The sequence below is a fragment of the Pipistrellus kuhlii genome, unplaced genomic scaffold (assembly GCF_014108245.1).
Source record: "Pipistrellus kuhlii isolate mPipKuh1 unplaced genomic scaffold, mPipKuh1.p scaffold_m20_p_3, whole genome shotgun sequence".
In the NCBI taxonomy this organism is placed as follows: domain Eukaryota; kingdom Metazoa; phylum Chordata; class Mammalia; order Chiroptera; family Vespertilionidae; genus Pipistrellus; species Pipistrellus kuhlii.
The window spans coordinates 45,378,470-45,405,566 of NW_023425529.1; the positions used below are offsets into that span (position 1 = coordinate 45,378,470).

The window sequence follows — 27,097 nt, forward strand, 5'->3', positions numbered from 1 at the left end:
TGACTGGCTGGGATTCAGGTTGCAAGATGGAGTATTTTAAGATCTGCCTCCTAACATCCTTTAGTTACCTGCTCCCATTTATGCAGATAAGTTTAGAAGGTTGGAGCTTCAAGTGATGTTCATTTAGAGAGAAGAGCATAAAAGGAGGAAGTAATTTATCCACAGCCCTCAGATAATGTCTGGAGCCCAAGGCTTCTCCTTGATCATGTATGCTACCTCATTCATTCACCAAGAAAACCCTCGACAGCTGGGCCTGCTTGGAGTGGTTATATTTCAGGGTTTTTCACAGGGGTTACAATAGGACAGTTTCCACCCCAATCAGGCACCAAAGTAAAAGCAGGGACTTAAGATCCCAGTTCTTCAGCATGAGCCATCACATGCTTGTACAATCTTCTAACCTCCCCCTAGACCTTAAGTCAGTGCTTGGGCAGAGAAATGAAGAAACAAATTAGTTACATTGCACCTGATAAACCTCAGAAGGGAGGAGCCAGCCTTAGCCTCCCTCCTCCCACGTGCAAAATGTGTAAACAGTAAATGGAAAACAAAAAAGTGCAGTTAAGTGGCTCCCTTTCCTTCTCCCTGGTATTTGGGGGGAAAGGGTAGAGGATCATAGGAGGCAAGTTGGGCTTTGCTGCTGCCTGACTGCTTGTTGAACATGACAGGGGAAGCAGGGAGGGGCCCGCTTGCCCTTACCCACAGATCCAGGGCAGTCCTTGTTCATTTCCACAGCTGCCAGTTAGGTGAATTGGTCAGGGGGTCAGGCTCTTGAGCCTGACTTGAGGCTGGGATAGCCCTATCTTCCTCTGTTGATTATGTGGCGCATATATATATTATTTATATAAATATTCCTATGTACAAGAACAAGAGTGGCTTCATGGAGGGAGGGAGGCTGGGGGCTGCAAGGCGTCACCACTGTTGGGGTTGTCCAGTTCAGTGCTGTCACAGTCCGAATCCTCGGGATTGGGAGGGCCCTGTGAAAAGTAGACATGCAAGGAAGGGTGAGGCTCAGGATCTCTTGTATTGTAGATTCCTTTAGGATCCCTTACTGAAATCTTTGTTACAATAGCCAGCAACTTACTGCTTTTTACTGCCCCCAGATTTTGTTGTTCAGGCCGTTCTCCAAAGTACAAGACTCCTAATTTCAGGACCTCCCTTGTTGCAATGTCTGGCTACTATGTAAGCTAGCCTACTAAAAATTGCCTTCATTCCACCATGTGGATACTGCTCTTTAGTACCGGTGAAAACAGGTTCAGATAGAGTGACTTAAATGCAAAAATCTTCTTATCTCTGCATCTATTTCCCCAGTAGGTCTCAAATGAGCAGGTATCACTTCCCTGCCCAATACTGGCTGTTCTGTTACTCACCTGCTCCCCCTTGAGTAGGTCATGGTGCTGGATGGGCAAGGAGGGTGCAGGGCCTGCAACCGCCTCTGAAGCAGGTTGGTCTAGTGGGATTTCTGATCCCTGGGAGCACATGTCATCAGACCGTTCATCTGGCCGCTCATCAGTGTTGGTACTGCCAACATCAGGTGTGCCACTGGGGGATGGCTCACTAGCTGTGCCTTCCTCCCCATCTGATGGATTCTCTGAGCTGAAGGCAGAAAGTGACTGGCGCATGTTCAGGCCCTGAGGCCACCTATAGGTCAGCGAGACACCTTCAGCTTGACTGCGCTTCTTGCAGCCCAGGAAGCAAAAGAATGTCATTGCTTGTGCTCCATCACTCACCTCTGGCTTGATGTCAGCTCTACTTCACTGTCTACTTCTCCTTCCTCTTCCTCGGATGATATGCCACGTTTCTGTAGGAGAGAGGAATAGACTCGTCAAAAGTGGGAAGAGGCATTGGGCCCAGGGAAGGGAAACATAATTATAAAGCATTAAGTAGGGAATGGCTGAAGATAAAGAGCCTAATGTGGGCGGTGAGTCAATGGATTTGGACCCCAGGGAGAAAAAGAACTCAGAACCCTCATACTTTACCTGACTTCTGGTGACAGCAGCCCTGTACAGCAGTGCAGCTGGGGTCAAGTGCTGGGACCCAGCCCGGCTTCCTCCCCGTCCCGCCGTCCCTTCCCTTCCAGTTCCCAGCAGCCCCGCGCCATCACCAGGCCCTACTGGTGGAGGTGGCTCCCCTTTGGCTCCCCCAGGTGAATCTGGGCTGGTGGAGCCGGGTGCTGAGCCCTCACTTGGAGGGGTGTCACCCCGGGCGGGAGGTGGTGAGCCAGGATCCCCAGTTTCCCCTGAGGCCCCCCGGGCCCGGGCTCCCAGTGCTGCTGACAGCAGGTCTGGGGACGAAGAGGACATCTTTCGTAGCAGGAGGTCATGATGGAGCCCACGGAGGGCTGGAGGGCAGGCTTCCCAGGCGGAGGGTCCCCCTCCTAGCACCCCTGGGCTTCCTGGTCCCCCAGGTTCATGGGGTGGCACAGCTGCACGAAGCCCAGGCAGGTCCCCACAGCTGCCCTTGGCACTGGCTTTGCGATGACGGGTCTTGCCACGGCGATTCCGTCCTGGTGAGGGGGGACCCTTAGGACACCCAGGAAGACCCACCCCACTCAGGGCTGCATCTAGTTTTGGTAGCAAAGACTCAGTCTTGAGGATATCTGGCCTGGTGGGAGAGGGGAAGGACAAGTTTGAGATTAACAAATTTATCAACTGAAAGCATTTCCTAACCTTGGGCAGTACACAAAGCACTTCTCTCCCCTTCTTAAACACAGTACCAGGCTTCCTGGCATCCTTGACTCCTACTCCCTGCTTCTGCATCCCTCTTGCCAATTTTGAATCTCAGCACTTAACTCTGGTCTCACCTTTTGCTGTGGGGTGACAGCTTCTGTGGAACATTCCTCTTCTTGATAAGCTTCTCCATTGTGTTCCCGTGCAGGAGGCCCCGCGAAGGGTGTGACTTCAGCAGACCTGGGCACCTCCGCTCTAAAGCTTGTTCCCTCCTAAAGACACAGCACTTCAGTCTGGCATGTGACCACAAAGGGGGACCCAGGCTTGGTAGCATGAGTCAGGCACAGCTTCAGGAAAGGGGCGTTAGGGTTGCGTAAGGGCCGCACGGTTACCTGAGGAGCTCCCGCTCCTTAAGCTCCAGTTGCAACATAAGGGCATTGAGTTCCATGTACAGGTTGTTGGCCCTCTCCAGCTTCCGTTCATAGTGTTCCCTGATGTCCAAGGCATGTCTGCAATGGGCAGAAGGGTCCCTGAGGTTAGCTGGCTTCCCTGGGCGCCATAGTTGATCCCAGTCCCTGAGAACTGGTCCACGGTCCCTGCTGTTGCTGAAATCCCCTTTCCAAACAGGCACACACCTGAGCTCCTCCCTCCTCCGCATCACCAGCTCCTCTTCGAGGCGGTGCAGACATGTCCCTTCTGACTTAATTTTTTCAAAGTGCAGCTTTACCTCTTCACGCCACTCTGCCTGGGGGTGGAGAAATAATGAGGGGTGAGGAACAGAGGAGTGAAGTACAAGATTGACCAACACCAGGTCTCGGTCTCCCAAAGCACATTTATCCCATCCCAATCATCCCTTCCAAGCCTCCCTCAAAGGGGGAGCCCAGGTGTTCATTTTCCTCCCCCTGCACACCTGGGACTTAAAATAAGTCTCCTGGGGTGTGGAAAGGACATCTGCTGACGCAATGTCTAGATGTAGCAGGATCTGTCGGAATGATGGACGATTTCGTGGTTTGCTGTTCCTGGAGGCATTAAAGGGAATTTGAGGGAGGACCAGAGAGGAATTAGGACATTCTTTTTCAATGCCCTAATGAACCCAATCCTAGAATGTACTCTGATAAAAGAATTCCCTATTCAACTATGTCTAAGAAATGTTACCTGTTAGCATAGCAAAGCCCTGCAGTAAGCAAACCTATTCATTTTCAACTTGCTTGCCAAAACAAACCTTTTCCCTAATGACTCCGTTAAAAGAAACACACTTTGGGAAACGTTTAACCAAAGATTAGAAATGTTCAACCTTCCTTTGGGTCTAGGTTCCAAATAAGGGACCAGAGCTCTTCCTGCTGAGTTCTAAAAATTGTAGAGCTTGCCCATGGCCAAAGAAAGCCTGCGTGGCTTTGAATCTAATGCGCTCCCGCAGATTACCAGTTAATCCACCTCATTTCTACAGTGCAGTCCCCTGGATTCACGGTCTGAATCCTGGGGTTTTTCAAAAGCCTTAATTGGTAACTCTGTCCTTTTCCCTGTCCAGGATTCTGGGCCCGAATGCGTGGCTCCTATATGCTGGTTAACCAGCAGTACCCCTTAGCTTCCCAGCTTTGCAGGCCACTCTTACCAGCACTGGCGAAGCAGGATTTTGAAGCCATCTGGGCAGCTGGAGGGCACAGGCAGATGAAGACTGTTGCTCCCCACACCCCAGATGATGGCTGAGGAATCTACATCTTTGTAGGGAATCTCACCAGTCAGCAGTTCCCATAGCACCACACCAAAGGACCTGGGGGGAGGAGGGGACATCACTTGGGAGGTGATCCCTCCAAAGGACCTGCTTGCTACCAACACCTCTCACTTGCACTCAGGCCCGGAAACCCTCCTCCCTCCCACACTCCCTATGCTGGCCTCAGTCCTCAGCCTGGCCCTCACCAGATGTCGACCTTCTCCGACACAGGCTCGTTACGAATCACTTCAGGGGCCATCCAGGCTACTGTGCCTGCAAAGGACATCTTGGTGCTCTTGTCACTCAACTCCTTGGAAGTGCCAAAATCGGAGATCTTCACCACATCGTCGTACGTGATGAGCATGCTGACAAAGAGTGTAGTCAGCTGGGGTCCAGGCCCCTCCACACCCCTCATCCAGTGCAGCAACTCTACTTTTCTGTTAAATCCTTTGGGACACCCAGGGGCTCACCACAACCCTCCCGAGATAGGACTGTCACGGGGAGGGGTTTCTGAGATGGCCACACGGATGTAGGACAGGGTCTGGAAGCAGGGAGACGGCTACACTGACGTGGGTGGCGTTATCTGCAGGAGACCATGCACATCAGTGTCTCCCCTGCTTGCTTGCTTACTCACTTGGGGGACTTGAGGTCTCTGTGGATAATCTTGTGCAGGTGCAGGTAGTTCATGCCACCAGCGATGCCCATGGACCAGTCAACCAGCAAGGAAGGGGTGACAGGGCGGCCAGCCCGCAGCACCTCATACAGCTGGCCCTGGGCGCAGAACTCCATGAGGATACAGTAGCAGGGAGCCTGGGTGCACACACCCCTGGGGACCAAACAGCAGTATGAACCAGCCCAGTATACCTGGAACCTCATTCCCACCATGCCATTTGGGTGTCTCCTTTAAAAAGGACAGGGTAGCCCTAGCTGGGTTGGCTCAGTGGATAGAGTGTTGGCCTATGGACTGAAGGGTCCCAGGTTCGATTCCAGTTGGGCACATGCCCAGGTTGCCAACTTGGTCCCCAATGGGGGGAGCGTGCAGGAGGCAGCCGATCAATGATTCTCATCATTGATGTTTCTATTTCTCCTTCTCCTTTCCTCTCTAAAATCAATAAAAATATATTTTAGGAAATAAAAATAAAAAATAAGTTAAAAGGGTAAGGTAGCCCGGCTGGTGCGGGTCAGTGGTTGAGCCTCGACCCATGAACCAGGTCAGGGCATATGCCCATGTTGCAGGCTTGGTCCCTAGTAGGGGACATGGAGGAGGCAGTCAATGATTCTGATCATTGATGTTTCTATCTCCCTCTCTGAAATCAATTAAAAAAAAAAAAAAAAAAAAAAAAGGGTAGGATAGCCCAGTGTAGTACAATCTATTGGAGTGTCATCCTGTGCACCAAAGGGTCGCAGGTTCGATTCTGGGTTGTGGGTTCAATCCCCAGTGAGGCCACATCCAGGAGGCAACCGACTGCTGTTTCCCTCATATTTCTCTCCTTCATACCAATAAAAATATATCCTCAGGACAGGATTAAAAACACTTATAAAAATATTTTTTAGCTGAGACCGGTTTGGCTCAGTAGATAGAGCGTTGGCCTGCAGACTGAAAGGTCCTGAGTTCGATTCCGGTCAAGGGCATGTACCTTGGTTGTGGGCACATCCCCAGTAGGGATGGTGCAAGAGGCAGCTGATCGATGATTCTCTCTCATCGATGTTTCTGACTCCCTCTCTCTTCCTCTCTGTAAAACATCAATAAAATATATTAAAAAAAATTTTTTTTTAGCCAAAACCGGTTTGGCTCAGTGGATAGAGTATCGGACTGCGGACTGAAAGGTCCCAGGTTCGATTCCGATCAAGGGCATGTGCCTTGGTTGCAGGCACATCCCTGCAACCAAGGAGGTGGTGTGCTGGAGGCAGCTGATCCATGATTCTCTCTCATCGATGTTTCTAACTTTCTATCCCTCTCTCTTCCTCTCTGTAAAAAATCAATAAAATATATTTTAAAAAAATTTTTTTAAAGTAAATAAACAGGGTGGGGAAGATCCCTGCTGCCCAAGGAGGTCTCTGCCCTCAGCATAGTATTCCCAAACCCTGCCCTGAACCTTACTTGAAAGTGATGATGTTGGGGTGCTTTAGCTTTCGCAGGTGCTTGATGTCAGTCTCTTTCAGGTCCCGTACCTTCTTCACAGCCACCTCTTCCCCATGGAAACGCCCCAGGAAGACAGCACCCTGGGCCCCTGAGCCCACCCACTGCAGATCCAGGATTTCCTCAAAGGGGACCTCCCAAGGGTCTGTGGACAGGAGGCACAGTGTCACAAGGTTCAGAGAGAGCCACCCTCAGGGCCTTGTGATGGTCGGGTACAGGGAGAGGACTGGGTTAGCTGAAATGACTCAAGGAGGGTGAGGCAAAGAAGTAGCCAAAATAGGTCACAAAGAGTAGGTTTGTGGGGACGGAATGCAATGAATGGGTGGCCTAAAAAACAAAGCCGGGAAGGCGGTCGCTGATGGATGGATAAGGAGCTTGAGTCTACAGGTGAGTTAGATGGGACTGTCGAACAGATCTCAAGCTCGGGGAAACAGGGAGAGTCCCTGAGGACAAAGTGGGCAAAGCCTACCTTCCTGCTGCTGCTTGTGCTCCGTGGAGTAGGCTTTGCCGATCATGGTCCAGACGGGGCGCAGGCAGCCGAACAGGCCTTCCAGGAAGCCGCTGCCGCTCTGGCACTGCAGCCGCACCTCGTCCGCGCGAACTCTGGGCACCCGACTCTCAGGGGACCCAGCGGCTCCCCCTGGGCCTCCCGCATCCTGCTCATGTAGCTGCAGGACGCTGTTGGCAAAAGGCTCAGGAGGCGGCTCTCCACCTGGGGAGGGGCTGGGGCCACCCCCGCCCTGCCCACCCAGTGGCACTACGTCTCGAAGCACACACTGGGTAGGCGTCAGGTCTTTCTCAGGGGTGCAGTCAGAAGTGTCTGGGTCCAGCTTGCGCATGGACGCCTCGCTTAGGGTGGACACGAAACCCCCAAAGGAAGGGGAGGGTGTGCGGGTCTCGTGGAGGCAGGCCATGGCCCCTAGGCCCCAGTGTGGCGGTGAGCGATGGGCCCTGTAGGAACAAAGGAGGGAGAAATGGTCAGAGCCGCAGGCACATCAGCTCAGAATGTTCACTCTAGAGTCACAGGCACAAGCTGAGGAGCTGGGCTCCCCACAGGATACAACATTCGAGTCTCACCGCCAGGTACCCACCCCCCTTCGCAAGTTTCACCTGGGACCCATCTTAGGGAACCCGATACACAGGCTTCCACTGAGGTGTCTGTTAGTAACACAAGTCTGAGAATGGTACTCAGGCAGACAGGTGACATACCTGAGTATCATTCTCAGGTAGACACAGGCCCTGCTCAGACACTAAGTAAAATATATCTCAAGTTCAAGTATTATGGTACCAGACTAGTCCTTTCTCCCTGTAAGATGACTGTAATTTGCTTTAGGAGCACGTAATTCTTTCACTTGAGGTTCACATGCACACATGTAGGGGTCTCAGATATATACACCTTTTGAGTCTCAACCTTAGGCCCCAGCACTTCCACAGGTGACAGCGACAACACTCAGCGCCCTCAGGTGACATTCCTGGGCCTCATGCTCGCGTGCTTCCACCCGGCACAGCGGAGGCGGCCGCAGAAACACTAAACTCAGGTGAGAGTGTCCTGAGGTTCAGAGCTCACATCTGGTCTCCCGTGAGAGTGCTCAGAGTCCTCACTTGGGCTTCCAGGTACGTGAAGGCAGTAACCAATCCACTCCACTGTCTCCCCAGCACAGATGGGGAACAAGGCAGAACCATTCAATGGGGGTGCAGAAGCTGTACCTGCTGTCAGGACCAGCTGCAGCCTACTGCGTCACCCTGCTCAGCCGAACCCCCATCAGTCCAGCTTCTCCCCCGCGGGCCAGTTAGAGAAGACCCTGTCTCCTCTTTCTCCAGAGCCTCATTCCCAGATTCCCAAACCAAGACCCAGCTTTCTAGACAAGGAAGATATGTCCCAATCCATAGCTGGATGCTGCATAAGCAATCATTAAGAACTCTGAATCCTGGCCTTGCTTCTGCCACTTACAGGCTGTGTAACTTTAGGCAAAGCTGTATTTGAGCCTGTTTCTCCAAATGTTTACAAAGGGCAAACTAGCTGTCCTCCAGGCACAGCCAGTTCGGCACCCTATACCAAACTTGTCCAGAGCTTGACACGGGGTCATTCTAGTCGCCCGTCTCCTTCCACATCCAGTCGGTTAACCAAATCCTGTGACATGAAGGTTCCTGAGGACAGCAGTCCTCACTGTTCCTTCGCCCTCTGCCCCAAAACCTGAGTCCCCTCAGGAGAGGGATGTCAGGAATCTCCACATAGAACAGGCTCACTGATAACGATGCAGACCAACATGGATGCCTGGCATCTCAGCTCCTGTAACATTTAATTTCCAGGCCTCTCTCAGCCTTTCTCAGAGGGTGTGTTGGACCCAGAATCTGTGATAGAACAAGCACCTCAGACGATTCTTGTGCCTGACACATTTAAAGAGTTCTGACCCAATGCCATTCTGCTCTCTCTTCTCGACTCCCACTTTACTACTTGATTCAGGCCTTGTTAGCTGTGTCACCTGACCCAGAACAACTGCCTCTTAAGTGGTTTCCAAGGTCTTCCAAAGCCCCCCGCCCCCTGAGTCCATTCACCAGCCTTTAAAATACTCTTTTTCTCTTTTTAAATCCTCACCTGAGGATATATTTACTGATTTGAGAAAGAGAGAGAGGAAGGGAAGAAGGAGAGAAACCTTGATGGGTTGTCTTCTGTACCCACCCTGACAGGGAATGGAGCTGAAATCCCAGGTATGTGCTCTGACCAGGAACTGAAGTAAAAAACGCGTTTGGGTGTATCAGAGGATGCTCCAAACGAAAAGTTGGCTAGCAACCCCTCTTCTGCTTCAAACCCTTCGGTGTGCTCCCTGCCTTACCTTTGCGCTCTGGCCCCTTCCCAGTCATCTCCCACTGCTATGGGTGCCCGCCCAGGCCATACAGAACTGGGTCAAGAATGGCTGACTCTCATGGAAGCTTACTATATATGCTAGCCTCTGTCATGGTCACATTAGCTCATTTAACACGCAAAGCTCCGTGGGAGGCATCTTTTGCCCATTTGACAGGTATTATTAAATAACCTGCCCAGGAAGCTGAGCCAGGAAAAGGCTCAGAATCGGTCCCCAGGTGTGCTCGCGAGCCGAATCTCTTGCTCTCCCATCTCACTTCCCCGGAAGCCTTCCTCCCTGTCCCTGCTGCTGCGGCCCAGTCCCCTGCGCTTCTGTCATGGCTCCCATTCCCCCGGCCGCATGCGATAGGGCGCCGGCTCCTCTGAGAGCAGGATCCCGCCCGGGCTCCGTCCAGGGCTCAGGCAGCACCTAGCGGGCAGGCAGGCGCTCAGGCAGCTGCTTTCCTCGCCGCAGAGGAAGGCCTTAGGGCTGCACCCACACCACCCATCATCAGAGCGGGCCAGCGAAGGAAATACCACCACTGGCCCCTGTATATTCCTGAGAAAGCAGGCGCAGAGAGCTGAAATCAGGCAGGTCCAGCCTCTGAGTCCTCATCACATCCCACGACATGAGCGCCTTCAAGGGGTTAGATGCAAATGGCACCACCATGCAAACGACAAACATGGCCAAGTAACAAGCCCGAATCCCCCCGGAGGATCTGCGGCTTCCCTTCCGGATCCCGGAGGAGACAGGCGGGCTCCTCGGCAGGCGGCGGGGCAGGGCGGCGGGTCGGCGTGTGGGGAGGAGCGGGGACCACCTGCGGGCCCGGAGTAGCCCCAGCGGAGGCCCATCGAGGCGGAGAGGAAGGGGTTACGGGCCCATCACCCCCACCCCTTCCCGGCCGTCACGTGCCGCGTGGCTTGGGGGGGGGAGGGCGGCGGCAGCGGAAGGGGGGGTCCGGGTCGGGAAGGGGGAGACAAGTTGGGGAAAGCGCTGGGCGATGCGGCGTAACCATGACGACTGGGCCCGAGGCGGCGCGTGAAGTCACCGGGACCAGATTAGCCCGGGGTCACGTGAGCCGCGGCGGCGGGGGAGGGGCTGCGCTCGGCCCCGCCCCCCGGCCCCGCGGCCCACGTGCAGCGCGGGCGGCTCCGGTGCACCTGCCCGAGCCCAACCCCCTGCACCCCCATGCAGACCTCCGGCGGGGTGCGAGCAGAGGGAGCCTGACGCTGGAGATGCGCTGAGTTCGGCATCGGGGGTGCAGGGCCACAGAGAAAGCAGGAAATCGGGAGGCAGGGAGAATAAACACAGAAAGGCAAACAGGCACAGCCAGAGAGGGAGGGACAAGTTGAGATACAAAGACAGAAACAGCGTGAAGTCAGAAGAGTCAAACCTAAGAAAAATGGGTTGAAAAACTGACTTTGAAAAGCAGACAAGACACTGAGGAAAAGGGACTGACTGAAGAACAGGATGATTGGTTTTCTGTTTAGAAGCGGAGCCTTGAGTAGGCACACCACATGGCTTTTAAAAAGAAATTGTCTGTCTTCGTTTGGTGTTTGGCAGCTAAGAGGTTCAGGCATGAGAGGGTGACATGAAGCCCAGCCTCTCTCCAGTTCCCTCGGCTTCCCCAGAGGCTGCTGGTATCCAGGGCCAGCAGCTGGGGAGAGGAGAGAAGCCATTTCACCTGTTTGTCTTTAGGGCGGTGGGAGCAGCTGAAGAAAAAGATGGGACTGAGGGGAAGGGAGGGAATCTATCCAGGCTCAGCCCACCCTCACCCTGTTCTCAGGCTAATGACAACTCTTCCAGACTGACCTGAGGGGGTGAGGCTCCCGGGAGCTGTAGTAAATGGGAGATTTCTCTCTTGCAGCACCCTGCCCCCCCTTTCCTTTCTCTCTGACCTGCCAGCTGTGCCCCACTGCTTCCCCTCCCCCGGCTGGGCCTTGGAGCCAGGGCTTTGGGGGGATGTGGCTGGGAACCCCTGGCGCAGACACTCGGGCACCTGGGGGAGGGGAGCCGTCTCCCCACACATCAATTATGCAGAGCATGGGGGAAGGGCAGGGATGTGACAGGAGTGGGTGGATGTGTCAGTCATCTGCCCACCATATTTATCAAGTGCTTACTGTGCAGAACTCTGTCCCAGATTGGGTGAGGGGACAGAGTGGCCCCTAAGCTATACATCTTCCAGGGTAAGAGGCTTTTTGGACATCCTGACACCCAGTTTCAGCTACCAGATTCTCTGCTTTGGTGCTGGTTCCCAGAGTGCCTCTTCAGGAGGCTGTATAAGTGGAGTGAAGGCAGCTGAAGCCGGTTTGGCTCAGTGGTAGAGCGTTGGTCTGCGGACTGAGGGGTCCCAGGTTCGATTCCGGTCAAGGGCATGTACATTGGTTGAGGGCTCATCCCCGGTAGGAGGTATGCAAGAGGCAGCTGATCGATGTTTCTCTCATCGACGTTTCTGGCTCTCTATCCCTCTCCCTTCCTTTCTGTAAAAAATCAATAAAATATATTTTAAAAAAAACCCACAAAACAGTGGGGTGAAGGCAGGGAATACCCTCTCCCCCTTTTAATTTTTCTTCCTAGGTTCTCCAGCCTGAGATGCTGGCGGCCCGTGGCAAGGAAACCCTTTGAATTCTTTCTTGGTTCTTCCTAACAGCATCGTCTCAATGCCAAGCTGCTTATCTGGCTCAGTTGCAAGGCCAGGCCATCTAAATGTTGGGTGTTCACACTGAGCCGCTTGTTCTGGCCTTCACTTGGCACTGAGGAAGAGGAGGGAGATTTCCCTTCTTTCTTGAGTGGGGGTGGGAAGGGAGGCCTTCATGGGGAAAGAAGACCCAAGACTCGCTGTAACTGGTTTGGCTCAGTGGATAGAGCGTTGGCCTGCGGACTGAAAAGTCCGGGGTTCGGTTCCGGTCAAGGGCATGTACCTTGGTTGCAAGCACATCCCCGGTGGGGGGTGTGCAAGAAGCAGCTGGTCGATGATTCTCTCTCTTCGATGTATCTAACTATCCCTCTCTTTTCCTCTCTGTAAAAAATCAATAAAATTATATATATATATATATATATATATATATATATATAAAAGAAGACCCAAGACCTAGCCCAGGAAGGCTAGTTTCACCTCTGCAGGCTTTGAGACCCTTGGAGGATGGACTGACCCCTCTGGCCATGCCTTCTGGTCATTTGGCTGCAGCTTGCTGTTTTGCATCTTAGAGTCCATGGTCCTGGCCCCAGGATTCTTCTCAGACAAAAAGAACTACACCTTTCTCAGTGCCCTCGCGAGGGGGAAATGCCTTCTCCTGAGAACCTGGAGAAATCGAAACCCAGGCCCTCAGCCTCAGACAGGCCAAGCCCCGAGAACCCTCATGGCCACCCCATCTCCAGCAGAGTGGGCAGTGAAGGTGCTGAGAAATGGAGGGAAAAACAAAGCCAGCTTTGGATTTGGATCGATCTGAACTAGAACATCAGTTTTGCTAAACATTAGTTTAAGAAATGTAACCTCTCCAAGGCTCCTAACAGTGCCTTATGGGGCGGGGAGGGTTAATGACGCGACGCAGGAATGTTCTAAACACAGTCCCTGGCTTGTCCTCCTGGCTGGCTGGACACCAGGTCTTTGTGAATTCTGGAAAGGCCGCCTCTCTCTGTCTGACCACAGAAAGGGAGACTTGGTCTCCAACCTTCTACCTCCCCAAGGCAAACCTCCATTTCAGGTTCCAGGACAAGTCACAATGGCAGTGCGTGCTCGAGTCCCGTCATCCCTCCACCAGATCCTCTGTCCCTCCCCTGCACACCCTGCCATCCTTCCTCCTCTGGTCTGAGGCGGAAGGCCAGTTCTCTGCACCCACCTCACCCCCTGGCCCACGGGTCCTCAAACTTTTTAAAGTGGGGGCCAGATCACGGTCCCTCAGAGAGCTGGAGGGCCGGACTATATGAACTACTAATTCCTACTGTAACACCTCGGCTGTGCTCACTGCCCAAAAAACCTGGCGGGCCGGATCAGACTCCTCTGCGGGCCGCATGTGGCCCGCGGGCCGTAGTTTGAAGACGCCTGCGGGCCTGGCCAGTGTGGTCTAGCATTACCCCTCGGCCCTGCTCTTTATTTATTTTTTATTTTATTTTATTTTTTTAAAAAAATATATTTTATTGATTTTGTACAGAGAGGAAGGGAGAGAGATAGAGAGCTAGAAACATCGATGAGAGCTAGAAACATCGATGAGAGAGAGTCATCGATCAGCTGCCTCTTGCACACCCCCCACTGGTGATATGCCCGCAGCCAAGGTACATGCCCTTGACCGGAATCGAACCCGGGTCCCTCAGTCCCCAAGCCGACGCTCTATCCATTGAGCCAAACCGGTCTCAGCTCGGCCCTGCTCTTTAAAGTCTGAGGGGAAGGGAAGGGGAGGAGCAAGATATGATGGGCCACGGGGCTCACAGAGGGTCTTTCCTGCTCAGAACCTCAGAAGAATCTGGAGGGAGTTCAGCATATTTTAACAAATAGCCCCTGAGCTGAATGTGGATTTTTTAAAAGAGGGATAGATACCTACCAGCGTACCATTTTCTAGGTAAGTGGAATTGTGGGTGTTTTTCTTCTTGTGGCTTATCTATATTTTCTAGTATTTCAGTAATGACTTTAAATTGCTTTAAAGTAAGAAATTTGCCAAAGCCGGTTTGGCTCAGTGGTAGAGCGTCGGTCTGCGGACTGAAAGGTCCCAGGTTCGATTCCGGTCAAGGGCATGTACATTGGTTGCGGGCACATCCCCGGTAGGGTATGTGCAAGAGGCAGCTGGTCGATGTTTCTCTCTCAACGACGTTTCTAGCTCTCTATCTCTCTCCCTTCCACTCTGCAAAAAATCAATAAAATATATTAAAAATATATATATATATATAAAATAAATTGCTTTAAAGTAAGAAATTTAAAAATCTATTTTTAAAGAGATGAAAATTGCAGAGTGTTGTGCATCTCTGTCACCTAGCTCGGGACAGTGTGCAATGGAGAGTGGATGAACTGAGAATCAGAGAGGCTTGGTTGACATCCTGTCTGCTCCTGGTCATTTGGGCAACCGGGAATATGCGCCTTCTTTACGGCCATCGGCTCCTTCCTCTCTAAAAGGGGCAGTGGTACCTGTCACACAATGGGATGGCATATGCAGTGCATTGGGTGAGCACACAGGCTCTGGTTCAGCTCTGGCCACATATTAACCTTTTCACTTTGAACAGATTACTCAAGTTTTAGTTTCCTCATCCCTAAAACAGAGCTGCTGAGGATAACACTGCCTCTTACTCCTGTTGTAAGTATTGTTGAAGAAAGTTCCAGGCCGGGCCCTGGCACCCAGCAAGCCCCCGTAAGCATTAGCTGTGTGAAAAGTGCCTGACAAGCGTTAGTATGGCTTTTATTCATGTAATTCCCACCCTTTCTTTCCCTTCCCTCTTCCGCAAAAGCAAGAAGCAGTAGGCAGGGTCCCAGTGGAAAGGGACAGGGGACATGGACAAACAGGAGGGGAGGAAAAGGGGAGCAAGGAAAGAAGAAAGCAAAGGACGAGGCTCTTTATCCTGGGTGACCTTTGGTCTCTTCTTCCTCATCACCTTCCCCCCACACACAGCCGAGTCCTGGGAGCAAAGGAAGCAGAGGCCAGTCTCTGAGGCCAACCCCTGTGCCCTGCTGGCACCTTCACACTCTGCTCCTTCCCCCAGCAGAAACCCCAGTCCATCATGTCTCCCCCCCAGGCAGGACTAACACAATGAGCCATCTTTCCATTAGGGGAGTCCTGCGTGGAGGGTACTAGGATTTAGTCTTCTTCCTGGCAAAGCCAGATGACCCATCACCATTTCCATCGCTTCCTGGGAAGGACTGGGAAACAGCAGTTGGTTTTAGAGGGGTTCTGCCATCCCCAGTTGTAAGTCCTGAGCCACTTCCTTACTTAACCTTATCGCCTCCTCTGCCCATAACTGGGTCTAATGAGGGGATGGGTATTAACGGTGCGTTTTCATGTGTGCCGGAGGTGGGTGTCCCAATGTGAGTGGGTGAGCAGCAGCTTGAGAGGGAAGCTGCTCTTGCCACTCTGAGTGTGAGAGAGAGGAGTAGGCTCTGCCAGCTCGGAGGAACTTCGGTGTCTGCTTTGAGAGGCCCAGGGCACACCTGGGTCCTTGCCTTCCTGAATCCTCTCTGCTTGCCTCTCCTCGGCATGAATGACACTCAGAGCCATGGGGCTAATCCTGAAAGTTGGAAGGGAGTTGCACATTGTTGAGTGGAAGGCACTGACTGTCTTGAGATGACTCGGGTGCGGGGAGAGACCTCACAGGCACTTCCTCCTGGATGAGACCCCTCATTCACTCTCCTCCCAAGAGGGACCAGGTAATGGGGTTAAAAGGTAGGGCTCCTCCCTAAATTCTAGGATTCTTATGTATTTTTAAGCCAAGGAGTTTGAGGAGTGTGTGGGTAAAAGGGAGGAGGAGATTCATGCAAGTCCTGGGCTTGGGAAATGGGTTAGGAAAACCAGAGGAGATGGAAGGACAGAGGGAGAGACCCATATATGAATGGAGGAGGGGAGGGTGCCACAGCTACATGGAGAAGGTGATGCCATAGCTGGAGGGGCTGAGGGGCTTCACGGGGGAAGGGGACGGAGACCACTGCCTGGGCCTGCAGGAACAGGTGCGGCCTGCTAAGGGTGTGTGTTTGGGGGGAGGCTGGGGGTCGGTGGGTACACCAGGCCTTGTCCATCCTTCCTTTCCTTCTTTCTCAAGGGCCAAAACTCCTCCTCCTCCTTCCCTCTTCCTCGGGAAGGAGGAGAGGAGGACGGTCTCTTGCCCGCTGTCCTTAAATCGGTTCCCCAACCATACCCCACCCCCACCCCCACCCTATACTGTCCTTTTAAGCGTCTGAGGCTCTTCTTCTCCATCTCCCAGCTGGGCCAAGCTGGGCCGCAGCGTCCCTCCCCTCCGCTCCGCTCCTCTCCATCCCCACAGGCGTCGGGTCCAGGTCTACAGCTCCTCCATTCCCACAACCTCAGCATCCCCGCGGCACCCTCCCCCACCCGCCACAGCTGCATCCCGACCCTCCCTCGCCACCGGGATCGCAGGACCCGGGCCCATCCCTGCCCCCTCCCCTCCCCCCGACTCGGCCCGGCTCTCACCTCGGGGGCTCCGCGGCCGCAGCACAAAAGGCGGCGCTGCTGCAGCTCGGCTCCGGATGCTGCTCCCGCCTCCTCCTCCTTCTCCTCCTCCTCTCCTCCCCCCGCTGCCCTCCACCGGACCCGGGGCGCCTTCAGAGGCGATGCTCGCGCGGGGTACCGGTGTCAGCCCCAGATGTCTCCCCCCACCCCCCAGCCCCTAGCCCCGTCCCTGCTGCGCTTGAACTCCCGCTCCTTCCCAGGCCCCGGCCCCTGGCCCCCCGGGACGGACACGCCCTGAGCGGGGGATGCTACGCCGGCGCCGCCGGCCTCTTAAAGGAGCCCGCCGCTGCCACCCGGTGCTCTCCGGGCTGGTCCCTGTCTGTCCGGGGCCCCCGCCTCCCACCGCGGGCCTTATGCTGATTCCATAGGCGCCCCTAAGGCCAGTCCTATAATCCCCGCCTACACCCCGAGGCAGTAGCCCCTGCGACGGGAAAACACCCCACCCTGCGCACCAGCACTGCTCCCCCAGTCAGACCGATTTTGCCAGCTTTCCTTCCCCGAATTGTCACCGCTCCAGTCCCAGCCAATGGGAATCCTCTCAGCCCAACTCCCGCCCCCTTCCGTGTTCCAGGATGACCCCCGATAGTCCAAGATTCTCCTGGACCCCCACCCCGGCCCGGCCTTCTCTTCCCGGACCCACTCTTAGGACACCCATTAGAACCGGAAAATTTTCGTGATTTCTTTCCCTGCAAGGTCACAAGATTTTCCCTTCACCTTTCCGTTCAGGGGCTGTGAGACTTTGGGAAGGAGGGACTGGACCTCGGAGAGTCAGATGAGCCGACTGTTTTAAGAGGCCAACATTTTTTCTGGCTCTCAGCTGAGACCCCAGACCCAGGGCGGCGGCGATGAGACCACCGCGTGCTTTAGTCCTTCCAACCCTGCCGTCCCCTGACTCTCAGGCTCCGGAGGGGTCTCCTGGCCGGCCACAGAGGCTCCCTAGGGCGAACCCGGGAACAGCCACAGAGGCTCCCTAGGGCGAACCCGGGAACAGCCACAGAGAGGTTCTTTCTAAAAAGGCTTTAGAAAAGAAATGGACACCGACAGGCTGCGGGGCAGAATTACACGGGAAGAGAGGTAAAGGGAAAACCTAGGAAGAGGAAGCAGGTTCTGTGAGACGAAGGCCCGGACGCCGGGGGCCTCGGCTGAGGGTCAAGATGAACTGTCTGAGAGGGACTCGCACTCGGAGGGGCCGGGAGCGGTGCTCCCCCGTCCCGGGCAGGCCGCCCCTCCCAGAGGGCGAACAGTCAGCACCCGACGGCAGCCTGACCGCTGGCCAATCACAACCTTCTCTCCAGAGGGGGCGGGGCTAAAGGGACTGACTTTTTCCTTGTCCCGCCCCTCTCGGGGGAAAGTAACCAATCGCAATACACCTAGAGCAAGTAAGCGCAGTCGGGAATAACCAATGGCGCCGGAAGCTTCTCGTGCCAGCTTGACCCTGCCCCCCCAGCTGCGACAAACGTGACCCGCGAGCTGCGGGGTTCGGTAGTTTTCTGGGCACTGGACACCTTGCCCCCATCCCTCCCCATCCCCGCAGGGGTTCGCCCTACTGCCCGCCCCAGCTGCTTCCACGCTGCCAATGCGCATGTCCGGAGCTCCCTCCTTTCCCCGCCTCTCCCCCCCAGCCAGGGGAGAGGAGGCGCGGAAGGAAGGAAGGAGGCGGGATAGTATTTAAAACAAACAACCCACCCTCATCTCGGAGAGCGACTGTGCAGGGGTCCGCTCCTCCCAGAAGGCGGCGCTGCCTGCGAGGGCGGGCCGCGCGGAGGCTTGTGGGGCGGATAGCTCCCCTGCTGCTGGAGACGCATGGAGGCGGGCGGGCGGGGGGACTCTATGTCCCAGAATGCCCCACGGCGGGCCCGACCGGCCGCTACTCCGGGCTTGGCCCCGGCCCTAGCCTGTCGGCGGTGTATTGGGGCGCGTGGAGGCAGAAGTCACGGTGGCGCTCGCGGGGACGGAGGAGGGAATGAGTGAGGAGGAGCAGGGCTCCGGCACTACCACGGGCTGCGGGCTGCCCAGGTGAGCGGCCTGGCAGCGACCACTGCGGGGCGAAGAGCGTGGCGCCGTGCGGAGGGGTAGCGGCGCGGCCCCAGCATGCACCTGGCCTGGGGGTTGTTCCCGGCAAGCACTGGGGTATTGGGCCGCGGTTCCCGGCATCCACCCATCCACCCGAGCAGTGGCCACAGCCTCCAGCTCGAAATAGTTTGGGGGCTGGTCCGGTTCCCAGACTGCATTGGGGCATTGGGCTTTATGCCCCCGACATTCAGTGCATTTGGTGGGTAACTGAGTACCTGGCTGCACTGTGTTAGGGGACATGCACTTCCAACCTGCACTCGGGTGCAGAATCCCACGCCTTAACTCAGGCAGGAACAGTGCATTCCCCGCTTGCCCTAGGGCAGTGGACCCTGCTTTCCCAGCCTGCACCCCTAAACATTGAACCTGGCCTATGACTGCTGTGCTGCCTGAGGTCCCCTGGACCTTGTGACCCCTCATAGTGTGCCTGGGTCTGATACAGCAGTGGTTGGCCAGGTGGGTGCAGAGAGGGGAGGTGTGATGAGGGTCTGTGCCCCTCCCCCCCAGTATAGAGCAAATGCTGGCAGCCAACCCAGGCAAGACCCCGATCAGCCTTCTGCAGGAGTATGGAACCAGAATAGGGAAGACGCCCGTGTACGACCTTCTCAAAGCCGAGGGCCAAGCCCACCAGCCTAATTTCACCTTTCGGGTCACCGTTGGCGACACCAGCTGCACTGGTGAGGAAGGCGTGGGTCAGCCTTGCTGGGGTGTTCATTCACAGGGCCCCCCTGGCTTTATTTCTTGGAGTCTCTTCACAGTCCTCTTCTCCAAGAGCAGTGAGGGAGGGAGAGGTTTCAGGGCGGAAAGCCACGGGCTGGATTGGGAGAACAGGTCTGTGCGGAGGTGGGTAGTTCTTGGGAGAGTTAGAGGAGCAAACAAGATAGCCACAGCGATCTGACACATCGTCAGCATCCTAGAGGGAAAAGAAAAGGAGACAAACCGAACTCTCAGCAAAGTGTTTGGGGAGTGAGTGTCAGCTGTGGTGGGCTCTGTAGCAGGTGCTTAATTAAATTCCTGTTCAATCACACACCTCAGTCTAATCCAGTGATGTAGGTGGTAGTGCCCTCATGTTGAATAGGAGGAGACAGGTCCAGAGGGATTCAATGACTGGTGCAAGGTCACACATTCTTAGTAAGTCAGAGCCAGGCTTTGATGCTAGAACCTACCTTATGTCTATTTTTCCAACCATCTCCATTTACTGAGAGAAAGTGCTTCCCAAAGGAAAGTAAGGCGGAGAAAGAATCGCCACCCAAGGTGTCTGAGCTCAGGAGCACTTCCGTCTGGCATGGCCTGGTTTGGGGTTGGTCAGTGAGGAGGAGCTTGGTTGACTCGCTGTAGCTGTGGGATGCTGGTTTCTCTCCCAGTGACCTCCAGTATTGCCCACGCCCCCTCTCTCAGGTCAGGGCCCCAGCAAGAAGGCAGCCAAGCACAAGGCAGCTGAGGTGGCCCTCAAACACCTCAAAGGGGGGAGCATGCTGGAGCCGGCCCTGGAGGACAGCAGGTGAGGGAGGAACAGCTGAGGCATCCTAGAGGCCCTGCCAGGAGCCCAGGCCCCTGCGTCAGCCCCTTTGCCCAGGAGGCCTGACCTGGTGACACTTAGCCACCTTGATCTTCTCTTCCTGAGCTTCCTCTGGACCTGAGCAGGGCGCTTCCTGGGGGAAATGGCCAGCTCCGCGGAGGGACTGTGGCTGTGGTTTGGGGTTCTGGCTAAGGAGGGGGCGGGGTGGAGGCTGAGGCTGGAGGGTGTTGCCTTCTCCGTCTGGCAGAACACCCTTTCCTCTTCTGCACGGAGGTTGGAGTTTGGTTTTTTTTGCTCCCCTAGTTCTTGGGTAGAGAGACCCTCTTTCTCTTTTCCTCAGTCTTTTTGGTCCGGTGTTTGGCAAGCAAAGGATCTCAGGAGGAAGAGCTTGCCTGAGTCTTTGGCTCAAACGGGAAGGCGTTTTCTTAGGGGCTGGGCAGGCGAGGAGGACCTGGTCCCCCACCCTTTCGCTGCCCACTCCACAAGGGTGTGAATCAGGGGCTCCTTCCCGTCGGGAAGTTCTTTTTCTCCCGTAGACTCTTCACTGCCTGAGGACGGCCCGGTCTTTGCTGCTGCAGCGGCTGCTACGCCTGTTCCATCTGCCGCCCCAGCCAGGTACCTTGTGTCCTGACTGCCGGGCGGGCGGGGGAAGGGGAGGAGGAGTGGGTCCTGGCTCCTGGCCCCAGCCCTGGGACCCAGGCTGGTCAGGCATGAGGAAGTCTGAGAGTAAACAGAGGCTGGAGTAGTTGGGGACCAGAGTTCGAAGAATTTGCACCAGCTGGTAAGCTTTTGGGACAAGTAACCAGTTATTTTTAAACAGCCATGTGGATGATGTTTGACCCATGTTAAGGGTCTTGCAGGTCCCATTTTCTTCTGAGTTAGTTCCACGATGGTCCTGTGTTTGAGTCCCAGCCGGTTCTCCCAGGGACTGGCTATACAGCCCCTCTCCACTGTCCAGGCGGGGTGATGGTCACATGTTCCAGAAAATTGAAGTGGGTCTGGGACCTGGAGGAGACGCACTTGCAGGGGAGGGGGAAGGAAGGAGGCTGGGAGTTTGGGATGGGGGAAACCAAAGCGACGCTTAGGACGCCTGGGCAGCAGCAGACAAAACCAGCGCCCTCAGCTCTGGCCCTGGCCCTTTTTCCTTCAGGAGCCCCCCCATGGAGGTGCAGCCCCCCGTCTCCCCTCAGCAGTCTGAGTGCAACCCTGTTGGTGCTCTGCAGGTGTGGCCCCTCATTTCCTGTGCATGCCCGTCCTCCCGGGAACCAGGGGCCCTGAGGGAAGGTTCTGGGGGCCGTTTTTTCACCCCGTTTGTTCCTCCTCTGGTCTGGAACCTGAGGCTCCTAGGGAAGGAGGGAAGGATGTTTGGACTCTTCTCACTCAGCCTGTCCACCCTCCTTCTCCCTTCCCAGGAGCTGGTGGTGCAGAAGGGCTGGCGGCTGCCTGAGTACACGGTGACTCAGGAGTCGGGGCCAGCCCACCGCAAGGAGTTCACCATGACCTGCAGGGTGGAGCGCTTCATTGAGATTGGTACCTTGGCAGGAGGGAGTTCTTGCAGTTCCTGTACCCCAACACTCCAGTCCTGGCCCCAGGCAGCACCTAGCTTCGCTGCGACAGCCCCCCACTTTTGGCTGAGACCCCCAGCTTGGCTCCTGCCTCTTAGCTTCTTCCTTACGCCCTGTCTTCCCCCTTCTTCTGGCCAGCCAGATTCTCAGGTGCATGGCAGGTCCTGAGCTCCCGTTTCTGATCGATATCTCTTAAGGGGACCCACAACCCAGATTGGAGCCTGGTGGGAAGCACTGAGTCTGTTGGGAGTTATGATCCAGTAACCCTCTCCCCACGTGCAGGCAGCGGCACTTCCAAAAAGCTGGCCAAGCGGAACGCGGCCGCCAAAATGCTGCTGCGAGTGCACACGGTGCCTCTGGATGCCCGGGATGGGAACGAGGCCGAACCTGACGACGACCACTTCTCCATTGTGAGTGGCTTGTGGGCCAGGCCGGGCGCTGGGGACTCGGTCTGTGACTCGGGAGTGAGCCTTTCTGGGTCCCAGGCCTGCTGCTGTCCCTTTTCCTATCGGAGTCAGGATTGTGGAGTTCTCGTTCAGCTTCAGCTGTGGGCCCCCTGGTGAGGCCAGGGGCCTGAGGCTTTCCCCCCCGTGATGAGGAAGGCAGCGTGGCCATCCAGTCCGGGTCTGATAGGGATAGGGATAGGGATCGGGGGTCATACGGGAATGGACTTGAGGGCGGCAGGCTGGAGGCACCTTCTTTGGGCTATTCTCTCCTGGGACATTAAATGTCTCTCCAATGCCAGGGTCTCCCAGCCCAATGCCACATCTGTCTCACTGTCTCCATCTCGTCAGGGTGTGGGCTCCCGCCTGGATGGACTTCGGAGCCGGGGCCCGGGCTGCACCTGGGATTCTCTGCGGAACTCGGTGGGAGAGAAGATCCTGTCCCTCCGCAGCTGCTCCCCGGGCTCCTTGGGGGCCCTGGGCCCTGCCTGCTGTGGCGCCCTCAGCGAGCTGTCTGAGGAGCAGGCCTTCCATGTCAGCTACCTGGATATTGGTATGGCTGGTTGGGGGGCCGGGGATGGGGGGACTGGACCAGAGCAAGTACACATGGGTATAGGAGTGGGGAGAGGGCATGATGGCGGCATGGATCCCACCCCCCCGCCCCTGACCCCCGGTGCTGCCTCACCACCCAACACTGCCTCCTCCTCCTCTCTTGTCTCCAGAGGAGCTGAGCCTGAGTGGGCTCTGCCAGTGCCTGGTGGAGCTGTCCACACAGCCGGTCACTGTGTGTCACGGCTCTGCAGCCACCAGGGAGGCAGCGCGTGGCGAGGCGGCTCGCCGCGCCCTACAGTACCTCAAGATCATGGCGGGCAGCAAGTGAAGCTCCGCGGACTCACGGACATGCAGCCTCGCTCCTGCTCTTCCTGCGCTCGGCCCAGGCACCGGCCCAGCGCTGGCACCCTCTGGAGGTGCCATCTCTACCTCTGACACAGACTGCCTCCCTGCAGGCCGAGGAGGGCATGGGCCCAGGAGCCAGGGACCACAGTGCCTCAGTGGCCCAGGATCCGTCCTGTTACTGGTGACGGAGGGGAATGAAACCGGACTGTCCCCCAGAGCCCAGAATAAACGTGCTGCTCCTCGGAACCCCAAACCCTCATCTTTCTGTTTCCCTGAGCAGTTGATGGCAGAGTGTTTCGTGCCCGATTACCTCCCCTCTGTGCCTCCCCACCTTGTTCTGCACTGTCCCTGTGCTTGCTTTTCTGGTGGCAGGAGGCTGGGTGCAGTGACTTCTGGGAACCCCATCACCTGTGTCTCTGGAGAGTTTGGTGGAGATGGAGGGACTGGTTCTTGCCATGGGCTCCCTCCCAGCCCCATCGAGTCTTAGACACAGACACCTGATTCAGAAGCCAGGCAGCTTTATTGGGGAGGGGGGGCGGGAGGGGGAGGACACATGGGTGTGGGCCTTGCATGCAGATGGATCAAGGGGTGACATGTCACTTCTTCCCAAAGCGCTGAGGGGCAGCCAGACTCCAGAACGGGGAGCTCAGCCCCTCCCCAGCTTGGACACTCAGCCGTTCGTTGCTCCTGGAGCCCTGGGCATTTCTGCCAAACCTTGGGAGAGATCCATCTTCAGCTGTAGGTCCTTCCAGTCCCCCTTCTCTAGCCCCCGGCCTCTCCTCCCCTGGCCCGCCTTGCCTGTGCCCCTCTCAGACTCACCTTTGGGGTTGAAACGGGAAGGCTGGGCCCCGGCCGGGTCTCTGCATGGCCTGGAGCAGGGAGAGGAAGAGTGACGCAGGAGCCTGGGCACCCTGTGGTGTGCGGGGTCCGGCGTCTTCCTCCTGCAGCACAGGGACATCCAGCAGGGAGACGGGCAAAGACTGGACATTCAGGCCAGTAGGGGAAGGATGAGGCTTCGAAGACCCTAGCCACAAGTGCTTGAACCTAGAGCACAAGCCCCATGCTGAGGTAGAGAGAGAAAGTGATGTGGGGAGGGGCGCTCACTTACCAGGAAGATCTGATCTCCACCCTGGCCCCCTGGTCCTTCAGCGTGGCCCCAGCCTGTTAGTAGAAGCAGCACCACCAGCAGCACCGCCGCCTGCCTGGAATCCATGCTGTCATCTGCCTTCCTCCGGCCACATCTGCCTCTTATACCTGCTGCCCCCCTGCCCGCCACCCCCACCGCAGCTGGAGGGGGAATCTGGAGCAGGCAATGGAAATGCACGACTCCATTAAGAGCCCCTGGGATCCGCGCCCATGGCCCCTCCGGGACTTCCTGCTCTCAGCCTCCGGCCCTAGCCCCTAAGCCTGGAATTACAGACTTTATTAGATGCATAAATCCTGTCTCCAGAGCTCGAGAAGCATCATTAATTGTACATGTTTTGTCAGCGCCAGGCCCTGGGGGGCCTTTAAGAACCCCCAATCCCTCAACAGGTTGGAGAGCTCCAATTGATCACCTCCTCCTCTCTCCTAACTTGTAGAATGAAAGCAGAAAGAAACCCCTGTCAGGAAGGGCTAGGTATTGTCCTGGAACAGAGGGAGTGGGGAGAAGAGTTAGGGTCACAGCTGGCCGGGATGTCCTAGCCGGGAGGGGGCTCCCTCCCCTAACGGCTGCAGCCAGGGTCACCCAGCCCACGCACACTCCTGCGTGTGTGCCTTTTAGAGCCACTGCTCTGAGAAGTGCCTGTGGATAGAAAAGTGAGAGGCAGGAGGGAACAAAATGAAAGTGGGGGGCTCACAGAGTGGGGACAGCTTCACATCGTTGTAGACGGGCCCCATCTTCACTAGAGGGCAATTGCTTGCTTAGGACCTGCCTCACCTGCGGCGACGGAGCCGTCCTCGCAGCTGAGGCACTGCTGCCACCCTGTGGCCACAGCCCCACACTGTCAGGTCCAGCCATTTCCTCTTCTGACTAGAGCTCTTCGAAGGATCAGGTGCATGGAGGTGCCTAGGGCCCTGATTCTACGGAGTTCCGGAAAGGCAGGGGCAGAATACAGGAGTTGGACTATGATTTTGTCCATCTCACTCTAGTCACCCCGCCTCTGCCCGGCTCTGACCTACTGGGGCGCATGACTAGAATCCAGCCTTGGGAAATACCTGCTTCTCAGGAAGGGGTCCTTCAAGTCACCTGGTGCCCTTTCCCTTCTGATCCCAGGATCCCGCTCCCCACCCCCGTCAGTAGTTCTGTAGCCATCCTGGAGAGGTGCCACGATGTAAAGAGCTGTGACCGGCCTTGGCAAGCTGCCTGCCTCTAATCTGCAGTTTCTTCACCCAGAACATGGCACCATGAAAAAACGCCTTCCTAGGATGAGCATTACTTGGCCATCCGTCCAGCACAGGATCTGACACAGCAAGCGTCCTCAGAATGTTAGCTGTGAGGAGCCGCCACATCCGAGCCCTGGGAACTTACCATCTCCCGAGTCTTCGCAGATTTATCCTTGCACCGAGCTCGTTTCCGTCTCCTTGTGGCCTCCACCAGGGGGTCTTAGTTTGCCTCTTAAGTCTCACAGAACATCTCTCCATTCTTTCATGTATGCAAGCCTTTAACAGGTTTGAAGACATTTAATTCTTCTACCCTGTAGTCTTTTTTTGTTCAAGGGACGCATTTCTCTTTAAAGTAAGGCATTTGTAAAGCAAACTCTACTGTGGGCAGGTAGATTAGAGCAGGTTTTGATCTGGATGCTCTAGATCACATGTGTCAAACACAAAGCCCGCGGGCCAAATCCGTCCCGCCAGGCCTTGCAATGTGGCCCGCACCGCGCTGTCATCACTGCACTCCGCTGCGTTTCCATCACAATGACAGTTTATGACTGTTCAGTAAACCATTCGGCCTGCAATTTAGGCTGGATTTTAGATTTTGGCCCCTTCTCTGATTGAGTTCGACACCCCTACTCTAGATACTACATTTCTGTTAATGCAGCCTAAGCGAGGGGGCCTTTCTGTGAGTTTGTCTCACACTGGTCCCCAGCATTCACCACTGCATCTTGCAGTTCCGCCTCTTTTTAAAGGAGAGAATTAAGACCATAGGTAGATGGTTCTTCTGTGGGAAATGGATCTGGCCCCACAGAAGTCCAGAGGAACAGAGGGTGGGTGGAGCATTGCGAAGAGCAGCTCTGGGGTCTGACAGAATTCAACTTTAATCCCAGCTCTTGGCACTGCACTGTGTGCCTTGGAGAAGTGTCTTACCCTTAACCTCACTTCTTCATCAATAAAATCCATTTCACAAGAGATGGCTATGAACAGGAAGTGACGCAAAGCATCTAGCTTTCCATGAGCACAGGCACTCAGTGTTTTTCACCCTGCGGCTTCCCCTCTACTAGTCTCTGATCACCAGGCACAACACTATCTGAGCTGAGGCTACAACAATGAGCTGAGCTAGCTGGCTTCCTAGGTTCAGGATGGAGGTGACGGGTCTCCTCTGGGTAGTGGTTGGAATGGGTTAATTCTGCTATCATGGGAAACCGCCCTGCCTTCAGCCTCATCCCAAACCTCCCAAACCTCTTCATCTGGGCTTCAGGATCTGGCTTTCAGCAACCTGCTTTCCGACCCTCCTGGGCCCTCCGTGTGTTCCTGACACAACACAACGAAGACCACGACTGCCTTTTCTACTTCTGAGGAGACTCAGTCTCCTTGTTTGTGTCAGTGAAACCAGCACTAGCCACAAACAGTTTCTTAGATCATTTCTCTCCCATTGAGAGACCCAGAGACACCTGCCATCTCCCGGTCGAGTTCTACACCGGCTCCCTCTCTGCACTTGTGAGTCACTCAGGAACACACGGATGCAATCAGTAGTGACTGCCCTACACCTCCTCACTCCGTATGGTCCGTAGGCATCACCTCTTCTTCTTTCTTTTCTTTTTCTTAATATGTTTTTACTGATTTTAGAGAGAGAGAGAGGAGAGAAAGAAAGAGAGAGAGAATGTTGATCGGCTGCCTCCTGCACCCCCATCAATGGAGATCGAGACCACAACCCGCAGCCTTGGC

At 55.5% G+C, this 27,097-nt stretch overlaps 4 protein-coding genes across 8 annotated transcripts in view; 1 reads left to right on the top strand and 3 right to left on the bottom strand.

The window, feature by feature from the left end:
• Nucleotides 1-248: 248 nt before the first annotated feature.
• Nucleotides 249-17,031, bottom strand: MAP3K12 (mitogen-activated protein kinase kinase kinase 12). 2 transcript variants are annotated; one of them, XM_036455052.2, is made up of 15 exons: nucleotides 16,482-17,030; nucleotides 7,292-7,465; nucleotides 6,984-7,192; nucleotides 6,476-6,659; nucleotides 5,009-5,200; nucleotides 4,581-4,739; nucleotides 4,276-4,434; nucleotides 3,574-3,682; nucleotides 3,299-3,408; nucleotides 3,056-3,172; nucleotides 2,798-2,935; nucleotides 1,974-2,598; nucleotides 1,725-1,795; nucleotides 1,365-1,635; nucleotides 249-971 (listed from the first exon to the last, which is right to left on the bottom strand). In XM_036455052.2, the coding sequence occupies exons 2-15, from the start codon at nucleotides 7,426-7,428 to the stop codon at nucleotides 873-875; spliced, it is 2,580 nt and encodes an 859-aa protein (XP_036310945.1). In that variant the 5' UTR covers nucleotides 7,429-7,465; nucleotides 16,482-17,030; the 3' UTR covers nucleotides 249-872. The 2 variants fall into 2 exon arrangements, with proteins under 2 accessions (XP_036310945.1, XP_036310944.1); XM_036455051.2 differs by having other exon boundaries at nucleotides 6,984-7,465; nucleotides 16,482-17,031.
• A 1,116-nt stretch (nucleotides 17,032-18,147) lies between these two features.
• Nucleotides 18,148-23,262, top strand: TARBP2 (TARBP2 subunit of RISC loading complex). 4 transcript variants are annotated; one of them, XM_036455097.2, is made up of 9 exons: nucleotides 18,148-18,536; nucleotides 19,098-19,267; nucleotides 19,989-20,091; nucleotides 20,629-20,724; nucleotides 21,260-21,332; nucleotides 21,522-21,639; nucleotides 21,957-22,084; nucleotides 22,469-22,670; nucleotides 22,840-23,262. In XM_036455097.2, the coding sequence occupies exons 1-9, from the start codon at nucleotides 18,484-18,486 to the stop codon at nucleotides 22,995-22,997; spliced, it is 1,101 nt and encodes a 366-aa protein (XP_036310990.1). In that variant the 5' UTR covers nucleotides 18,148-18,483; the 3' UTR covers nucleotides 22,998-23,262. The 4 variants fall into 4 exon arrangements, with proteins under 4 accessions (XP_036310990.1, XP_036310992.1, XP_036310991.1 ...); XM_036455099.2 differs by having other exon boundaries at nucleotides 18,248-18,536; nucleotides 19,103-19,267; XM_036455098.2 differs by lacking the exon at nucleotides 18,148-18,536 and adding an exon at nucleotides 18,655-18,792.
• Nucleotides 23,263-23,515: 253 nt separating this feature from the next.
• Nucleotides 23,516-25,885, bottom strand: NPFF (neuropeptide FF-amide peptide precursor). Its single transcript, XM_036455107.2, has 3 exons — nucleotides 24,123-25,885; nucleotides 23,834-23,955; nucleotides 23,516-23,728 (listed from the first exon to the last, which is right to left on the bottom strand). Exons 1-3 carry the CDS (start codon nucleotides 24,225-24,227, stop codon nucleotides 23,611-23,613), a joined length of 345 nt encoding a protein of 114 aa, XP_036311000.1. The 5' UTR covers nucleotides 24,228-25,885; the 3' UTR covers nucleotides 23,516-23,610.
• The window catches only part of LOC118728519 (cyclic AMP-dependent transcription factor ATF-7), a 112,849-nt gene continuing 109,810 nt past the window's right edge, over nucleotides 24,059-27,097 (bottom strand). Inside the window, exon 13 of the transcript XR_004990919.2 lies at nucleotides 24,059-24,077. The gene's annotated coding sequence lies outside the window, so the exon portion shown is untranslated. The remainder of the gene's footprint in view (nucleotides 24,078-27,097) is intronic.